At 33.5% G+C, this 14,306-nt stretch overlaps 1 protein-coding gene across 1 annotated transcript; it reads right to left on the bottom strand.

Moving 5' to 3' along the window:
* Positions 1 to 347: 347 nt before the first annotated feature.
* LOC143251902 (2-phosphoxylose phosphatase 1-like) lies at positions 348 to 11,132 on the bottom strand. Its single transcript, XM_076503239.1, has 3 exons — positions 10,919 to 11,132; positions 10,285 to 10,443; positions 348 to 2,389 (listed from the first exon to the last, which is right to left on the bottom strand). The coding sequence occupies exons 1-3, from the start codon at positions 11,004 to 11,006 to the stop codon at positions 1,146 to 1,148; spliced, it is 1,491 nt and encodes a 496-aa protein (XP_076359354.1). The 5' UTR covers positions 11,007 to 11,132; the 3' UTR covers positions 348 to 1,145.
* Between the last annotated feature and the right edge of the window lie 3,174 nt (positions 11,133 to 14,306).

Below are 14,306 nucleotides of genomic sequence, written 5' to 3'. Positions count from 1 at the left end.
CACTTTGTCAAGCTGCATTTCAGTTAATCTAACAGTTTAAACTACTTAATGTATTAAGTAGCCAGAGAGATAGCAGAGACAAATTATACATTGCAGGTGAATCCTTTAGACCTGATCTGCACTAATAATCTTTCACAATAGAGAAAAGACATAACAGAAGTTTTGTAGTATCCCATTTTGAGTTTCTTCTTATAAAATAAACTATAAAATATATAAAAGAATGTTCTGATATTCAGTATTAATTAAATCATATGCATATTTGTCAATATTTTAATGTGGCCATATAATGGATTTGAAACATTTTGTATGCTGCATTTAAGCTCCTCAAATGTACATGTACGGACACAATTACATAACTAACTCACTTTCTCTCTGCCTAGAACAGTACAGTAGATATACGTTTATGTAACTAATGTTTTATTACATAACTAACCCACTTTCTCTCTGCCTAGAACAGTACAGTAGATATACGTTTATGTAACTAATGTTTTATTACATAACTAACCCACTTTCTCTCTGCCTAGAACAGTACAGTAGATATAACGTTTATGTAACTAATGTTTTATTACATAACTAACCCACTTTCTCTCTGCCTAGAACAGTACAGTAGATATACGTTTATGTAACTAATGTTTTATTACATAACTAACCCACTTTCTCTCTGCCTAGAACAGTACAGTAGATATACGTTTATGTAACTAATGTTTTATTACATAACTAACCCACTTTCTCTCTGCCTAGAACAGTACAGTAGATATACGTTTATGTAACTAATGTTTTATTACATAACTAACCCACTTTCTCTCTGCCTAGAACAGTACAGTAGATATACGTTTATGTAACTAATGTTTTAGGATATACTCAGATATCACAGAACTTTCTTCTTGTACTTCACCCATTTTTATATTTACCTTAATTTTATCTCACTTAAAATTAGTATATTACTTTAAATAAATTAAATTTCCAATCGTTTTATCAATTCAAAATCACATTTTTGGCACAGTCAAACAAAACATGATAAGAAAACAAGACTGTGCATTAGCAATTTCAGCATAATTATAAATAGAAAAACATGAAAAAACTTATGAAACATTTAAGTTACAAGATTCATAATTAGGATACTTATGTAAAATTAAAACTCACAGTTAAGAGAGATCACAAGCATTAGAAAAATCAGTTCCATTTACATTTCTGAAGAAGTCTTTGGACATAAACTTATAAAAACTTTCAACTGGGCAAAAAAACTGTTTGTAGCTTTTACCACCTCTCCACAAGTGCTTTTCAGATATCAAAACACTTTTGCAGAATGGTAAAAAGTTGGTAACGTCCTTCCCGTTAAACAAAACTCGGATAACGTAATCTGCCTCAGAATAGGTTGGTTTCTTTTGTTTATACAATTCAAATATCACTCTTGATGCATAAGGAGGGATAGTCCCACTGTTGAAATTCAAGATTACTGAAAGTGGCTCAATGGTTAAATCATGCCCAGAAAAAAGGAAGAAACGGTGGTCAGTTCGTCTCTGGATCCTATCGGATAAAATGTTTTTCAAACGAGTAAGTAAACCATACATTTTCAAAACAGCTCCTTTACGATAAGGAGGGTAGCCTAGCAGTTGCTTCCCTTCCCAGTCTAAGTAAGAAATCATGTTTCTCACATGATCAATTGTTGCACATGTGTATGGTTGAGGCCAACAAGGGAGGTGTGACTGATGACAGACATAAGCCATGAGAGCATCAAAAAGTGGTTTTACGTGGGTAATGTTAGGGCTAGCTCCTCTTCCCCTGACAATGGGAGACAACTTGTAGACCAAGTCAACCACTGCTGGATGGGACTTAAGTAACTGATTCATTTTTTCATAAACCAGAGCTTCCTGTTGATCTAATTTTTCACACTGACAGCTCTCTTCTTTGACACAGAATAACTGGTCTTCCACTTGAATAACCTTCAAGTCATCAAGTTCTAACTTTGGAAGAAAACCAAAAATAAATGCCAGAGCACTTTGGAAAGTTCTTGAGTAGCGAGTACTTAGAACACTAAAATGTTCAGATGTTATATGTTCTGGAAGAAGATTCCACTTCTTCTTATAAACTTCTCCAAGCAATTGACCAAGGACTAGATGTTGCATTGCTCCAATGTGAGTTAACTCTCCATTCTGACAATTTTTGTCTTCTGGATATAGTGGAAATGAGCCAAACTGTTCTCTCAGTTTTTGCCACCTGTGTTTCAGTCTCAAAGATTTAAAATACTTACTTATCAGAGGATGGTTTTGTCGACCCTGAAGTCCACAGCTGATGGCTGACTGATTTCTGACAGGTATCAATGGTCCTCTATCACCATGCCGAATCAGCACTGCTACCAATTCAAGAGAATAATTTCCTTTGACCAACCCTAAAATATGTTACATGTACATTCTTAGAATTGTTCTTTATGTATCTCAATACACTGATTTTGTTCACATATTTACAAAATAGGCCACCAATACTGAACAAAGAAAACTGTAAGCAAGTTTTTATTTTGATTAAAAATTAATCATGTACCATTCAATTTTTCCAAAAATTTTAATATTTTCTTTTCTTTATTATTTCACTCCTTTATTAAAGAAGTAAAAAAAAATTATTAAAATTGAAATTATTTCTCCACTATCGCTATAGGAGGGGTCTTCATAGACTTCAGTTACAGAATTTGATAAGTTTAATACACCAAAAGGTTGGTTATAGTACACCTCTTTCTAAGCATTAAAATACACCTAATGCATTTTACTGAAAGCATGCATGTGTCACCTAAATTACACAACACATTCAAACTTTTTTTCCAGTTTAAAAAAAGACATGTTTACTGCAAATACTTCCAACACGTGTTTACATTTTTTTGTAAACTATCCTTACTCTCACCCATCACTAGAAGTATTGTTTTCACCATTACATGAAGTTTAATTGTTCAACTAAAAACATTTTTCTCAGATTTTAAACATATTTGATGCAATGCCTAAGTGTTCACTAAGGACCAATTTTTAACTTTTGCCAGATATAAGTTAGAGGTCAACCACTTTAATTACAATTGTAACAGACTGGGATTTTTTTTTTAAAAAGTCAAAACTCAATGACAAATTGGGATATTAGGGATTTTGACACCTTGACTAATACTTTTAAGAGCAAGGAATTTTTTGGTTGATATTTTAGGTTGATTCCTGCAAAAGTCAAAAACATTATTGTATAGAGGTTGCACTCTCCAAGTACTTCCTAGTTTGTATCAAAAATGGTATTTTAGTTTTTACATACTTGGCAAAGATATGCAATTTAAGATTAACAGCTCTAATTTAATTCATACGGTTCTTTAAAATATCATTTAACCTCTACTGATTAAAATATATATATATATACATATATGTTATTGAAGTTGCTGTATGTTTTTTCAGATAATTTACTAAAACTCAAGCCAACAATATTTTAATTTAGGCCTTACTACACTTTATCCTGCAGCCATTATAACTACAATGTTTCTTTAATAGAGCACTAACTAGGCTTCCACTAGCCATTAGCCATGTCGCCATTGGCGAAAAGAAATAGCCTGTGGCTAAAACATCTAGTGTTAGTTTTGCTACAGTGGTGAAAGATAATAATTTTTTGGTCTTGGATGTTTTTCCTTTATTTATTCTGCTCAAGTTTTGGTCTTGAACAGCTTTCGTGGTTTTTATCACCATCCATCCCATTAATGATGACAAACGACCAGAGGCGCCCCCCAGCGAGTTGAAGAAACATCTTTAAAAACTACCACTGACTGTAATATATATTTTCTTTATATATGTATTTTTATGATTTCAGGGATACGACAACTAACAAATTAAATTTAACAAAAATTATTACTCAACTGTGCTAATGATTTCTTTTATTTTCATTTCTTATGCTACATGTTTGATTCTGCTCGTGGTACACAAACAGTAATCAGAGAAAACCTGACTTTCATCAAACCAACATATGGTTTGTACCAAAATGGAAATCCCAAGTTTCGTTTGACATGTGTTTGAATTGAGATCATGACAACTCCTTGATAAGATAAAAAGATGTCTAAACAGTTAAGATATATAAAGTTTTCTTCAAAAGAAGGTAGAAGCAACAACATCAACTGATGGTGGGAAATCCACTTCCAAAAGAAAAGACAGCTCTGAAGAAACTGATGCTTGCAGCAGTGATCAGACTGTTGGTGTGAAAAAAAATATATACCTGCGATTTTCACAGTTCTTAAAGAAACTTGGTTTTCACAGTTTCCTTGGCTGGAACATGTTTCCCAACAAAATACATTTCATTGCAAATTATGCAGGGACAACAAGAAGACAAATATTTATGCTACCACTGGGAAAACTGCTACTAAGCCTACAAAAAGACAAATTGGTGAAGCATGCACGGTCAGAAGATCATCACAGTGCAGTAGCATCACAAGTTTTGAAGAAAAACATGTAAACTGCTGCTGTGAATGTGTATGTGGGGTGTAAAGGTAGCATTCAGACACAGATGGCCACATTACTTTTACAAGCAAAGAAAGCTATCCCAACTGTGAAGTTACATTCCCTCCTTTCACTACAAGTATTCAATGTAAGAATATTCTTCATTCTAGTATTAATAAGATACCTTCTGTTTTCTACAGTATTTTCTTAAAACAAAAGGAAATTTGACAATTTTCTAAAAGTGAAACATTTTGAAAATATCTATCACAAATTAAGTATCTAGCCAACTTTTCCAAATATCTTTGTTTATTACTTTAATTGGTGGCCTTATTTCAAAACACAAGTTCTTATATATTATTAAACATGGAGTGACCGCTCTAAAGAAACTACAGACTCAGTCACAAAATGGAACAGAGAGCTTCATATACACCCACAGCCAGTCTCTGGATGATATGTACAGTGCCCTAAATCATGTAGTTCAGAATGAAATGCAAGCAGACTTTTGGGCATCGCCTTTCCCATTTTTTGCTCTTGAAGCAGATGAAGCAACTGATGCAGGGAATACCTCTATACTGATAATTTACATCAGGTATCTTTCATCATTAGGTAAGGTTACAAGTCAATTCCTTGCTGTGCGTGAGCTGACCAACACTGGGGCTGATTCTATCTACAACACAATGTGCTCAGTCATGGAAGGTCGAGGACTGTTTGATGTTGACTTGGTTGGACTTGCAACTGATGGTGCAAATGTCATGGTGGGAATAAAAACAGGTGTTGCTACAAAATTTAAGGAGAAATGCCCCTGGATAATAACAAGTCATTGTTTGGCACACAGATTACAGTTGGCAGCTGAAAAGGAAGCAAACCAGGTGCCATACCTTGTGAAGTACATTTCAGTTTTGAACCAGTTTGCAAAAAGCCTGAAATATTCTTCCAAGTTGTGTCGGGTTCTGTAAGAGAGCAAAGCATTGGATGGAGAGAAAAACAACAAAACCAAGCAAGTGTTCTTCACATGATGGCTCTCTTTTAATGATTCCGTCCAAGCACTAGTCAACGGTATTGCATCTGTGATAAGCTGCCTGCAGGTCATAGCAATGGAACGTGGTACTCCAGGCCAAGCCTTGCTACACAGTCTAGTCCAGCAAATGTCATGTTACAGCTTTGTCATGATGACACATGACACTGTTGGCATTCTTGGACTTTTGTCAAGATCTCTACAGAGAGCTGATTTACCTTATGATCAGGCTAAAGCAATTATTGATGGGTCAATTCTGTCAATTCAGTCGCTGGTACACATCCCTGGTCCTTACACACAGACTGCACTGAAGGAACTCCCACAAGCTCCTAATGCCAGTGGTTACACTTCTTACAGAGGCCATGACATCAAGTATATTGATAAGCAACGTGAAAAGTACAGATCAGCTGTTGAGTCATTTGCTGAAGAGATGGTCACAAGACTACAAATAGCATTCCCAGACACTAACATCATGTCATTTTTTTCAATATTTAGCCCATGACACAGCAGAGCAGTATCTGATGAGGATGATCTGAAGAAACTCATCCAGCACTTCTCTCCTTTCATCAATGGCTGAATGGCTGCTACTAAGGAACATAATGGAACAGGATGCTCACAAAAACAGAAACATGAAGAACTTCTACAAGGAATACATCCACCAGACCTGTCAAACTTTTCCAAATCTGTCTCAGCTTGCAGCAATTGGATCAATAATTCCAGTTATATCTGTTGACTGTGAGTGGGGAATTAGCAGGTACAACAGCATCAAAACAGATGCCAGGAGCAGCCTGTCTGTGGCCAAGACAGAAACGTTACTGAACTTATCCACGGGAGTCCAAACCTTTAGATCATTTTAACTTCGACTCTGCATTCAGATACTGGGTCACTCACAAAGACAGACGTGGATACCATTCCCTGTTGAAGAAATGTGCTTCAGAACCTCAGGTGTCCACTTCTACTACATCTTCTATTTAGAATGATTTGGCTGAAGAGCTGCCACTGGATTTATCTAATTACTGGTCATACTACTGTATTCTAGTTTTAAGCCATTTTCTTGTTTCTGCATTATTTTGAAAAATGTATCTCTTTATATTCCTCTTATCATGTTTATTTTGTTTGTTTTTTTTTGGTGGGGAAGATTGCTGGGGAATAAAAAAAATAGTACAAAACTTAATGTCTTGTAGATTTTCACATAATTACAACTATTTTTTACTGGATCGAACTAATGCATATTAAAAGTCACGCACAACACAGTTTTTTGGTGACCTAAAATTGTGTCTAAACAACTGTCACTGTGGCTAAAATAAAATTACTTTGTTTAGCCACAGTGGCTAAGAGAGTTATTTTTCTAGTGGAAGCCCAGACTAATATTTTCATGGTTTCATTCAGTCCTATAGTTCTTTTCCATTGTAGTTATGAATGCGTAATATGCTGGTTGTCCACATACTAATAACTTTTACTCAGCTATTCTCGATGTGTCTAGTATTGTTCACTGGTGAGCTATTAGTTACAGATTCACTAGAGAGTCATGTATTTCAACATGTAAAACAAACATCAGCTTCAAAGAACTTATCCTGAAGTTATTCTTTTTTCTGGAAAATTTAAACATTCATCTTGATCAGGATTTATGTTTGCACCAAATGTTTTGTTGATTCCTCTGCTCTGAACAACAGTTATCTAAAGACTTTCAGGTTTCACCCACATAGTGAGTTGGGTCTTCAAACTAAATGGCACCGAATGACCAAACCTGTGCTAATGAATCTATTATTCTTGACACACAACAGTGAAGGAGAATCAAGTGACACATTCCATGACTTCCACATGTTCCGCAGGAACATTTATCAACATCTTGTAAACATTCTCATTTTTGTGGTAAAGTGTTTAGCACTATTATGGTTTAAACTAAGATACCCAGCAAGATGATAATACAATAATGACTGATGATTATTCATTTTTCACCATAATTTGTTAGTGCTTTTATAGTTGAGAAAAACAGAAATGGCTCTTCAAATCCTGTAGTTTATGAGGTTTCAATCCTGTAAGATATCACTAAGGTAATAAATACAGTTTCTGAAAACATGGCTATGGTAAATGTAGAAAAAGACTACAGTTATGTTGATTTTATCATCACTAAAGAAGCATTTTCCTAAAGTCCTCAGTTACTGTTAACAAAAGTCCATGTGACTGAATCAGCAAACTTGTTAGTGTTCTGAAAATTTGACACTTCTTCCACAGGAACATCTAGTTTTCAACACTCCCCCTCTCAATTTCTGCATCTCACTCTTACAAGAATTTGCAAATGTTATTACTTTGTTTTTAATCTTCTCCAGAGAGAGAATGTTCCAAATATTGTTTTTGTTTTTTCACAATGGTTTCTCAGATAGATGTTTATTAAACTTTCAACAACAACAGTGATTCCATATACCCATTCTACCAGTGTGCTGTTGCTAGTGATATTTATAGGATTTTAGGCTGTATCTACAGAAATACTGAATACAAGTGTAAAGAGATTATAATTTCATTGTATAGGTTAATAGTTAAGCCACAGGTGAAACATTTAATTAAGATTCAGAGCAGAGCTCTAAGGATGAAAAGGTTGGTATAGAGAGAACAGGTTAATATTTTTGGAATTTTCTCACAAGAAAAGAAGAACTGGGAGGGATCTGATTGTGGTGTACAAGACTATTAAGGAAATTTACAGTATCAATTTATCATCTTGTAGTACTTAGTAATAATAGTGCTATGGGACACCTATAAATTTTGACAAGTTAAGAATTATTTTCAGATAAGCCAGTTTTATTTTTCTTCTTGGGTGGTTGACCTTAGAAATTGGTTGTCTTCAAATGTGGTAGAAGCAGTTAATTTAAGGAACTTTAAGGAAAGGTTTGAATGATATGGGCTGGCTTTGAGTGGATGGAATGGCCTAGATGGACCAATATGTCCCTTAAATTAAATGCATATAAAATGCACTAGTATTTTACTTCTTTGTTTGTTTTATGCAGAACATTACACCTTGTTTTCACACTGCTACACAATTTGTCAACATACGGTTGTGAAGTACTGTCCCTATAGTACTACTACCCACAATTCTTCAAAATCATTTAGTCACCTTTTGACCTTTTCATTTTGTGCAGTTCCTCACCAAAAATTTAACAAAATAAAAAACAATAATAAGAAAGAAATAACTCGAACATAAGACATCAACGAAGCAGATACCAAAACTTCCCTTAAAATTAGCATATCAACCCCCATTATGATGTTCAGACATAAATGCTGAGAATGTTAAAGTATTACTATATTAAATTCAACCTAAGTTATTGGGTTGAGGAATAATTCGTGAGCATTTTTTCAAGTTAAAAAAATATATTCATAAATGAAATGCTTTTGCGAAATAGTTCATGTCATTTGGTAGATAATTTTTTGCTCTAATAGATGGTGTGTTTGATTTTCATATGTCTTTAATTTTTGCTTTCATTTTCAGCTCATTAAATGGAATGCCAAGTGGACAAAATTGAGCATTTTCGACACCATCTGCTTTTCGCATTTAATTTCTTGCAATTTCGTTTAAAACAATGCATACTATATACCTAGGTATTACATGAAATAAAGTATCATAATAAATGTTTTGGGTGTAATGTGTTCATGCATTGAAGTATTGTATAGTCTTGCATGTAATGCTTGAATGAAATTATTTAAAAATGCTCATGAATTATTCCTCAACCTAATATTAAGATAACTCCTATTCTTCACTATCTGGGCCTTTAATGTTTCTAAAGAGATCCCCACAGTAGCAGGTCTTATATAGGGAAGCTGATACAACTACACTGATCCACCTATGTGAGAAATATAAAATAATTTATGATTATTAAGTTTCAAACCATCAAAATAATTCCATTCCATCTAAACTGTTACTAGTTCTAAGATGTATATATGCTCATAAGATCTAGCCTTATAATTAGTTCACGAGGTTTTACTTTTAACAGTTGGTTTTCTATTGACTACACGTTTTAATGAAGTGCTTGAAATATGTCACTGAACTCTGATCTGTGTTTTCCCACGGTTGTTGGAAATCATATTAATAATAATAACAAATCCACTATATGCAACATGTTTGCAAGTGGTAATAAAAACAGCAAAAAAAAAAACTGTTTATAAGTGAATACAGCATTTCAGTATAGTAAAAAATAGTGAAAAAAACCTTGATTATATAACAGTGTAGTAAATATAAATGTGTTATTAGTGAGCAAATTTATCCAGTTGTCAAAGTGTGCAAGGTAATAAACACACATTCAAATCATATAATAATAGAATTTCTGACTAACTGACATGTTACAACAGATTCAACATAAAGCTTATGGCCCCTGCTTGTTTTTTCCATGCAAGCGATGATCTACAGTTATTATAGAACTAGAATGGTAAGTTTAAGTAGCAATTATAAACCAAACCTTATACTTGGTGCACTGTCCACCAAGAAAAATACAACTACAGGATTATATAAACTATTTATTTAAAGTACAAATTTAAATATAAAGAAGTTTAAAAACTACCATACAAATACTACTGTAGTTAAGTGAGATACTTAAGGCATTTTACATGAGCAAATGATGAAAGTGGACAACAAAATTCATGTTTAGAAATAAGGTACCACAAAAACATTTGTTCACCACTGTTTTATACTATTCTTTAGGACCAAAGACCATAAAACTGGAATCATCATAGCAACTTAGCAGTATCTAGGTTAGTTCATTTTAAAAACATCTTACACTGGCTTTCTTCTTCATTTTAGCTTGGACAAGGATATTAAATAAAGCAAAGAATAATATTTACCTTCTCTTCCTAAGGAAATATTCTCTGGTGGATTACAATATCGTTGAGTTTTCACCATTTTTAAGCTACTAGGTGGTGGCAAGTGATTGCGTTTTAGAAAATTCATCTGTAACTTTCTCTCTTTTTGGTCACCAGATCGTTTTTGGCCAATGGAAAATACTGAAAATAATAGTACATTGTTTGTTTTTTATCACAAACGTGATGGTAATAAAAGTCCTCTGTTTGGTACCTTACATTGATACATGTGGTACAAATCTCAAACGTGATAGATTTAAACAAACACTGATTAACTGATTCGAGTATTAATTAATTCATAGAGCTTGGTTACTTTATACAGTTTATTCGATTTTAATGATGTTTTCCAGGATTTTAAATTTAAATTCAATTTCATACATAGCTTCAAATATTTTCAGCTTTTATTACACACAGTTTCTGAATTATTTTATTTGCTTTCTTCCTTATATTCATACTTTTACGAATAACGTGCTTCTAAGTTAATTCTAACTTCTAATCTATGATTTCAATATCTTAGTTCTTACGTTGCATAAAATTTACGGTCAATCAAGAACCGGAATAAGAGATTGTTTTAACCGTTAACGAAGTAGCGGTACAAATTACGCTACTGTCACCATACCTGTATAAATCATTCCAATAACCCAACATATAAAAAGTCCACAGAATATAAATTTGTATTTTGAGGTAAACTTTGTAAAGATCCTCATATTTTGAAAAGAACTACTTTGTTATACTTATAGTATATTTCGATTTAAAGTAACTTTAAATTTTAACGATCAACCTATCTTTTCCTTTCACTGCAACATCCTACTTTTGATGAAATTTATTTATTCATTTGAGCATGCGCCAGCAGACTTGTAATAAAAATACTGTTATTAATTATTATTTAGATATAGAATCGGTTTTGACATTTATTCGCAAAGAGTGATTGATTTTAAATCAACGTATTATAATAAAAGTAAAAGCGCTTCACGTGAGATTCATAAAGTCAAAAACTAAAGTACGGCCATCTAATCTCACTTAATTCAATGACAAAAAAAAACCAACAAAATCAACACCATCCACTGGCTAATTTAGCGACACAGATGTAATCTATTAGTTTAGACCTCAAACAAATTATCATTTTTTCACTTTCTCAACATTATAAAACTTATATCAATGTATATAAATATAACACGTAACTACTTCGTTGGATGTTGATAGATCTTCGTCATAACTAGTATGGAAATTTATTAGATTTATGTGGGAGCACAAACAAATTTTCAATTTTGCAGCAGTTTTACCACTACCTTACATTTTATGAGTAGATATTCACCAAATATGCAATGGAGGATCGTTGAGTCCATGGAGAGATACATACAAATTTTTAGTTTTGTATTTGGCGGTTTTTATGGGCGTTTTTTATCACTTTTTCGTCTCCTGTTGATAGATCTTCATCAAATTTTGCATGAAAGTTTCTGTGTAGGTGTGTCTTATAGCAAAGCCACGTCGGGTTATCTGCTGTGTCCACCGAGGTGAACTGAACTCCTGATTTTAGTGTTTTATATCCGAAGACTTATCGTTGTCCCAATGGGAAGACACAAGAAGAGATACATACGTTTCTGCGGTTTCACATTTTACGTTTTACAGTTTTTATGGACGTTTTATACAATCAACATAAGAGAAGCAACTTTTTATTCCTAAGGTAACCTTTTATTAATCAATCGTCAACTTACATAACTTCCAGCCAGGAAAGTTTTTCTCCAACTAATATCAAATAAATGAAAATAGTTCACATGTTACTGTTGTTTTCAGACAGATATGTTTAACCGAAAGTTAAACATCAATGACAACTAATTAATGTTTAACTAAACTCTCATAGATTTTGGCAACAAAAACATACTTATTAATACTAAAAATACATTTGGTTTAATTGCTAAATCAATGGCTTCGATATAAACGTGAGTCGATAGTTTGAGAGTAAAGAACGATAGCATACGCATGTTGGGATTTTGTTATTTCGTATCTATGATATTCAGTATCTACATAAATCCATACTATATACGCTAACGGATAGCAAGAAAGTTATCAGTTCGTGTGTAGGCCTAATTCAGGTTTCTTTTGAGCTACTAGTATTTTTTATTATACTTCATATTCTCTGTTTGAAACATTTTCTACTTCTGACCATTTAGTAAAAAAAAATAATGTAACATTGGCTAAATGAAAACGGTTTTAACAAAGCTTTCGACTGTTGTGCAGATAGAATAAACCAAGTTCTCCAAGAATATTAAACATGAGTGTAATTTTACTCATACAATTTTCAAGATGATTTTTGTAATTAGTTTCAAGTTCATATAAACATTTTCAGTTTTGCATTTTGCGGGGTTTTTTCCACTTTTTCATTTTATAGGATGAGATTTTTTAAGTAAAATACAGTGAAATACAATCCGTTAGAAATAATCTAAAAGAAAAATGTGTATGATATGTCAAACACAATAACCAAGGGTTCTTCTGGCTGGGCCCGGCATGGTCAGGTGAGTTAAGGCGTTCGACTCATAGTCTAAGGATCGTGGTTTCGAATCCTGGTCGCACGAAACATGCTCGCCATTTCAACCGTGGTAACGTTATAATGTTACGGTCAATTTCACTATTCGTTGGTAAAAGAGTAGTCCAAGAGTTGGCGGTGGGTGATGATGACTAGCTGCCTTCCCTCTAGTCTTACACTGCTAAATTAGAGACGGCTAGTGCAGATAGCCCTCGAGTAGCTTTGCACTTGCAGGTCTAATGTTAATCCAATTTGCTATGTTACAGAAAAGCAGTACGTCTATAATATTATTTTTGGGACACAAGCCGATAATATTTTTAGGTATATTTGTAATAATTCCAGAGATCTAGATTATTGTTACTCATAATTAAAACCTTCTAATCTTTTAAAAAACTGTCAACTTTTTATAACAACAACGTCATCATCACTACAGAAACATGATTACAAGTTTGGTGTACAAGAATTCCAGTACTAGTGGCGAAATATTTTGGAATATCTATCTCCCAAACTGGATAACCAGAACGCTAACCTTATGCAAATGTTAATCATCTATACTGATAGACAGATGGATATTTAGTTCAATCTTAAAGTGTGTATACATATATAATTCCCTCTAAAATTAATGTTAATTCTTATCAGAATTTAAAGCAAGTACCTCACCATCTTACGAAGAAGCAAACCTATCCTTATTAAATAGTGAATCATTGTTTTAACATTTTGATAGTCTTTGTTTTAAAGCAACCTCACGCAAGGCTATCTGCAACTTTCACAACGAGGAATCGAACTCCTGATTTTAGCGTTGCAAGTTAGTAAATATAACGCTGCCCCACAACAAGACATTTGCAGTTTTATTGCCCTTAGCAAGTACTAATTCGAGAATTATAAACGAGTTTGAGGTTCCTAGTATAAAAACTAAAACGTAAAAGCAAGCTTTCCTGAAAAGTGAAAATTTAAAGTATTCTGATATGGTTCGTGTGTTACACCCGATACTAAGCTTCAAACACCGTTTTTGTTACAATTCTGACCTTTAAGTTGTTACAAGATGAATTTAAACATTATTTTTGTAGTTAGCACAAAGCTTCACAAAGGGCTATTTGTGCTGATATTTAAAGAGAAAGGAAGGTCTAAATAAATTCTCAATACCAAATGAATCGAGATGAACATGAAATAAAGTTAAAGTAGTCAAGCATCTGCATTCATAGTGACATGATTTGGTTTGTTTTGAATTTCGCGCAAAGCTACACGAGGGCTATCTGCGCTAACCATCCCTAATTTAGCAGTGTAAGACTAGAAGGAATGCAGCTAGTCATCATCACCCACCGCCAACTCTTGCGCTACTTTTTTTACCAACGAATAGTGGAATTGACCGTGACATTATAACGCCCCGACGGCTGAAATGGCGAGCATCTTTGGTGTGACGGGTATTCGAACCCGCGATTTTCAGATTACGAGTTAAATGCCTTAACCACCTGGCTATGCCGGG

This window comes from Tachypleus tridentatus, chromosome 6 (genome assembly GCF_004210375.1).
Source record: "Tachypleus tridentatus isolate NWPU-2018 chromosome 6, ASM421037v1, whole genome shotgun sequence".
NCBI lineage: Eukaryota > Metazoa > Arthropoda > Merostomata > Xiphosura > Limulidae > Tachypleus > Tachypleus tridentatus.
Note: the sequence above shows the minus strand (reverse complement) of the source record. Positions and strands in the feature narration are given on the sequence as shown.

What these genes read in the sequence shown, in the direction of transcription:
- LOC143251902 (XM_076503239.1), bottom strand. Translation starts at nt 11,006, where the DNA reads ATGAGGATCTTTACAAAGTTTACCTCAAAATACAAATTTATATTCTGT. An exon ending in TATTGGAATGATTTATACAG is followed by an intron (nt 10,444 to 10,918) that starts GTATGGTGACAG and finishes TATTATTTTCAG; the next exon opens with TATTTTCCATTGGCCAAAAA. An exon ending in TATTTCCTTAGGAAGAGAAG is followed by an intron (nt 2,390 to 10,284) that starts GTAAATATTATT and finishes AACATATTTTAG; the next exon opens with GGTTGGTCAAAGGAAATTAT.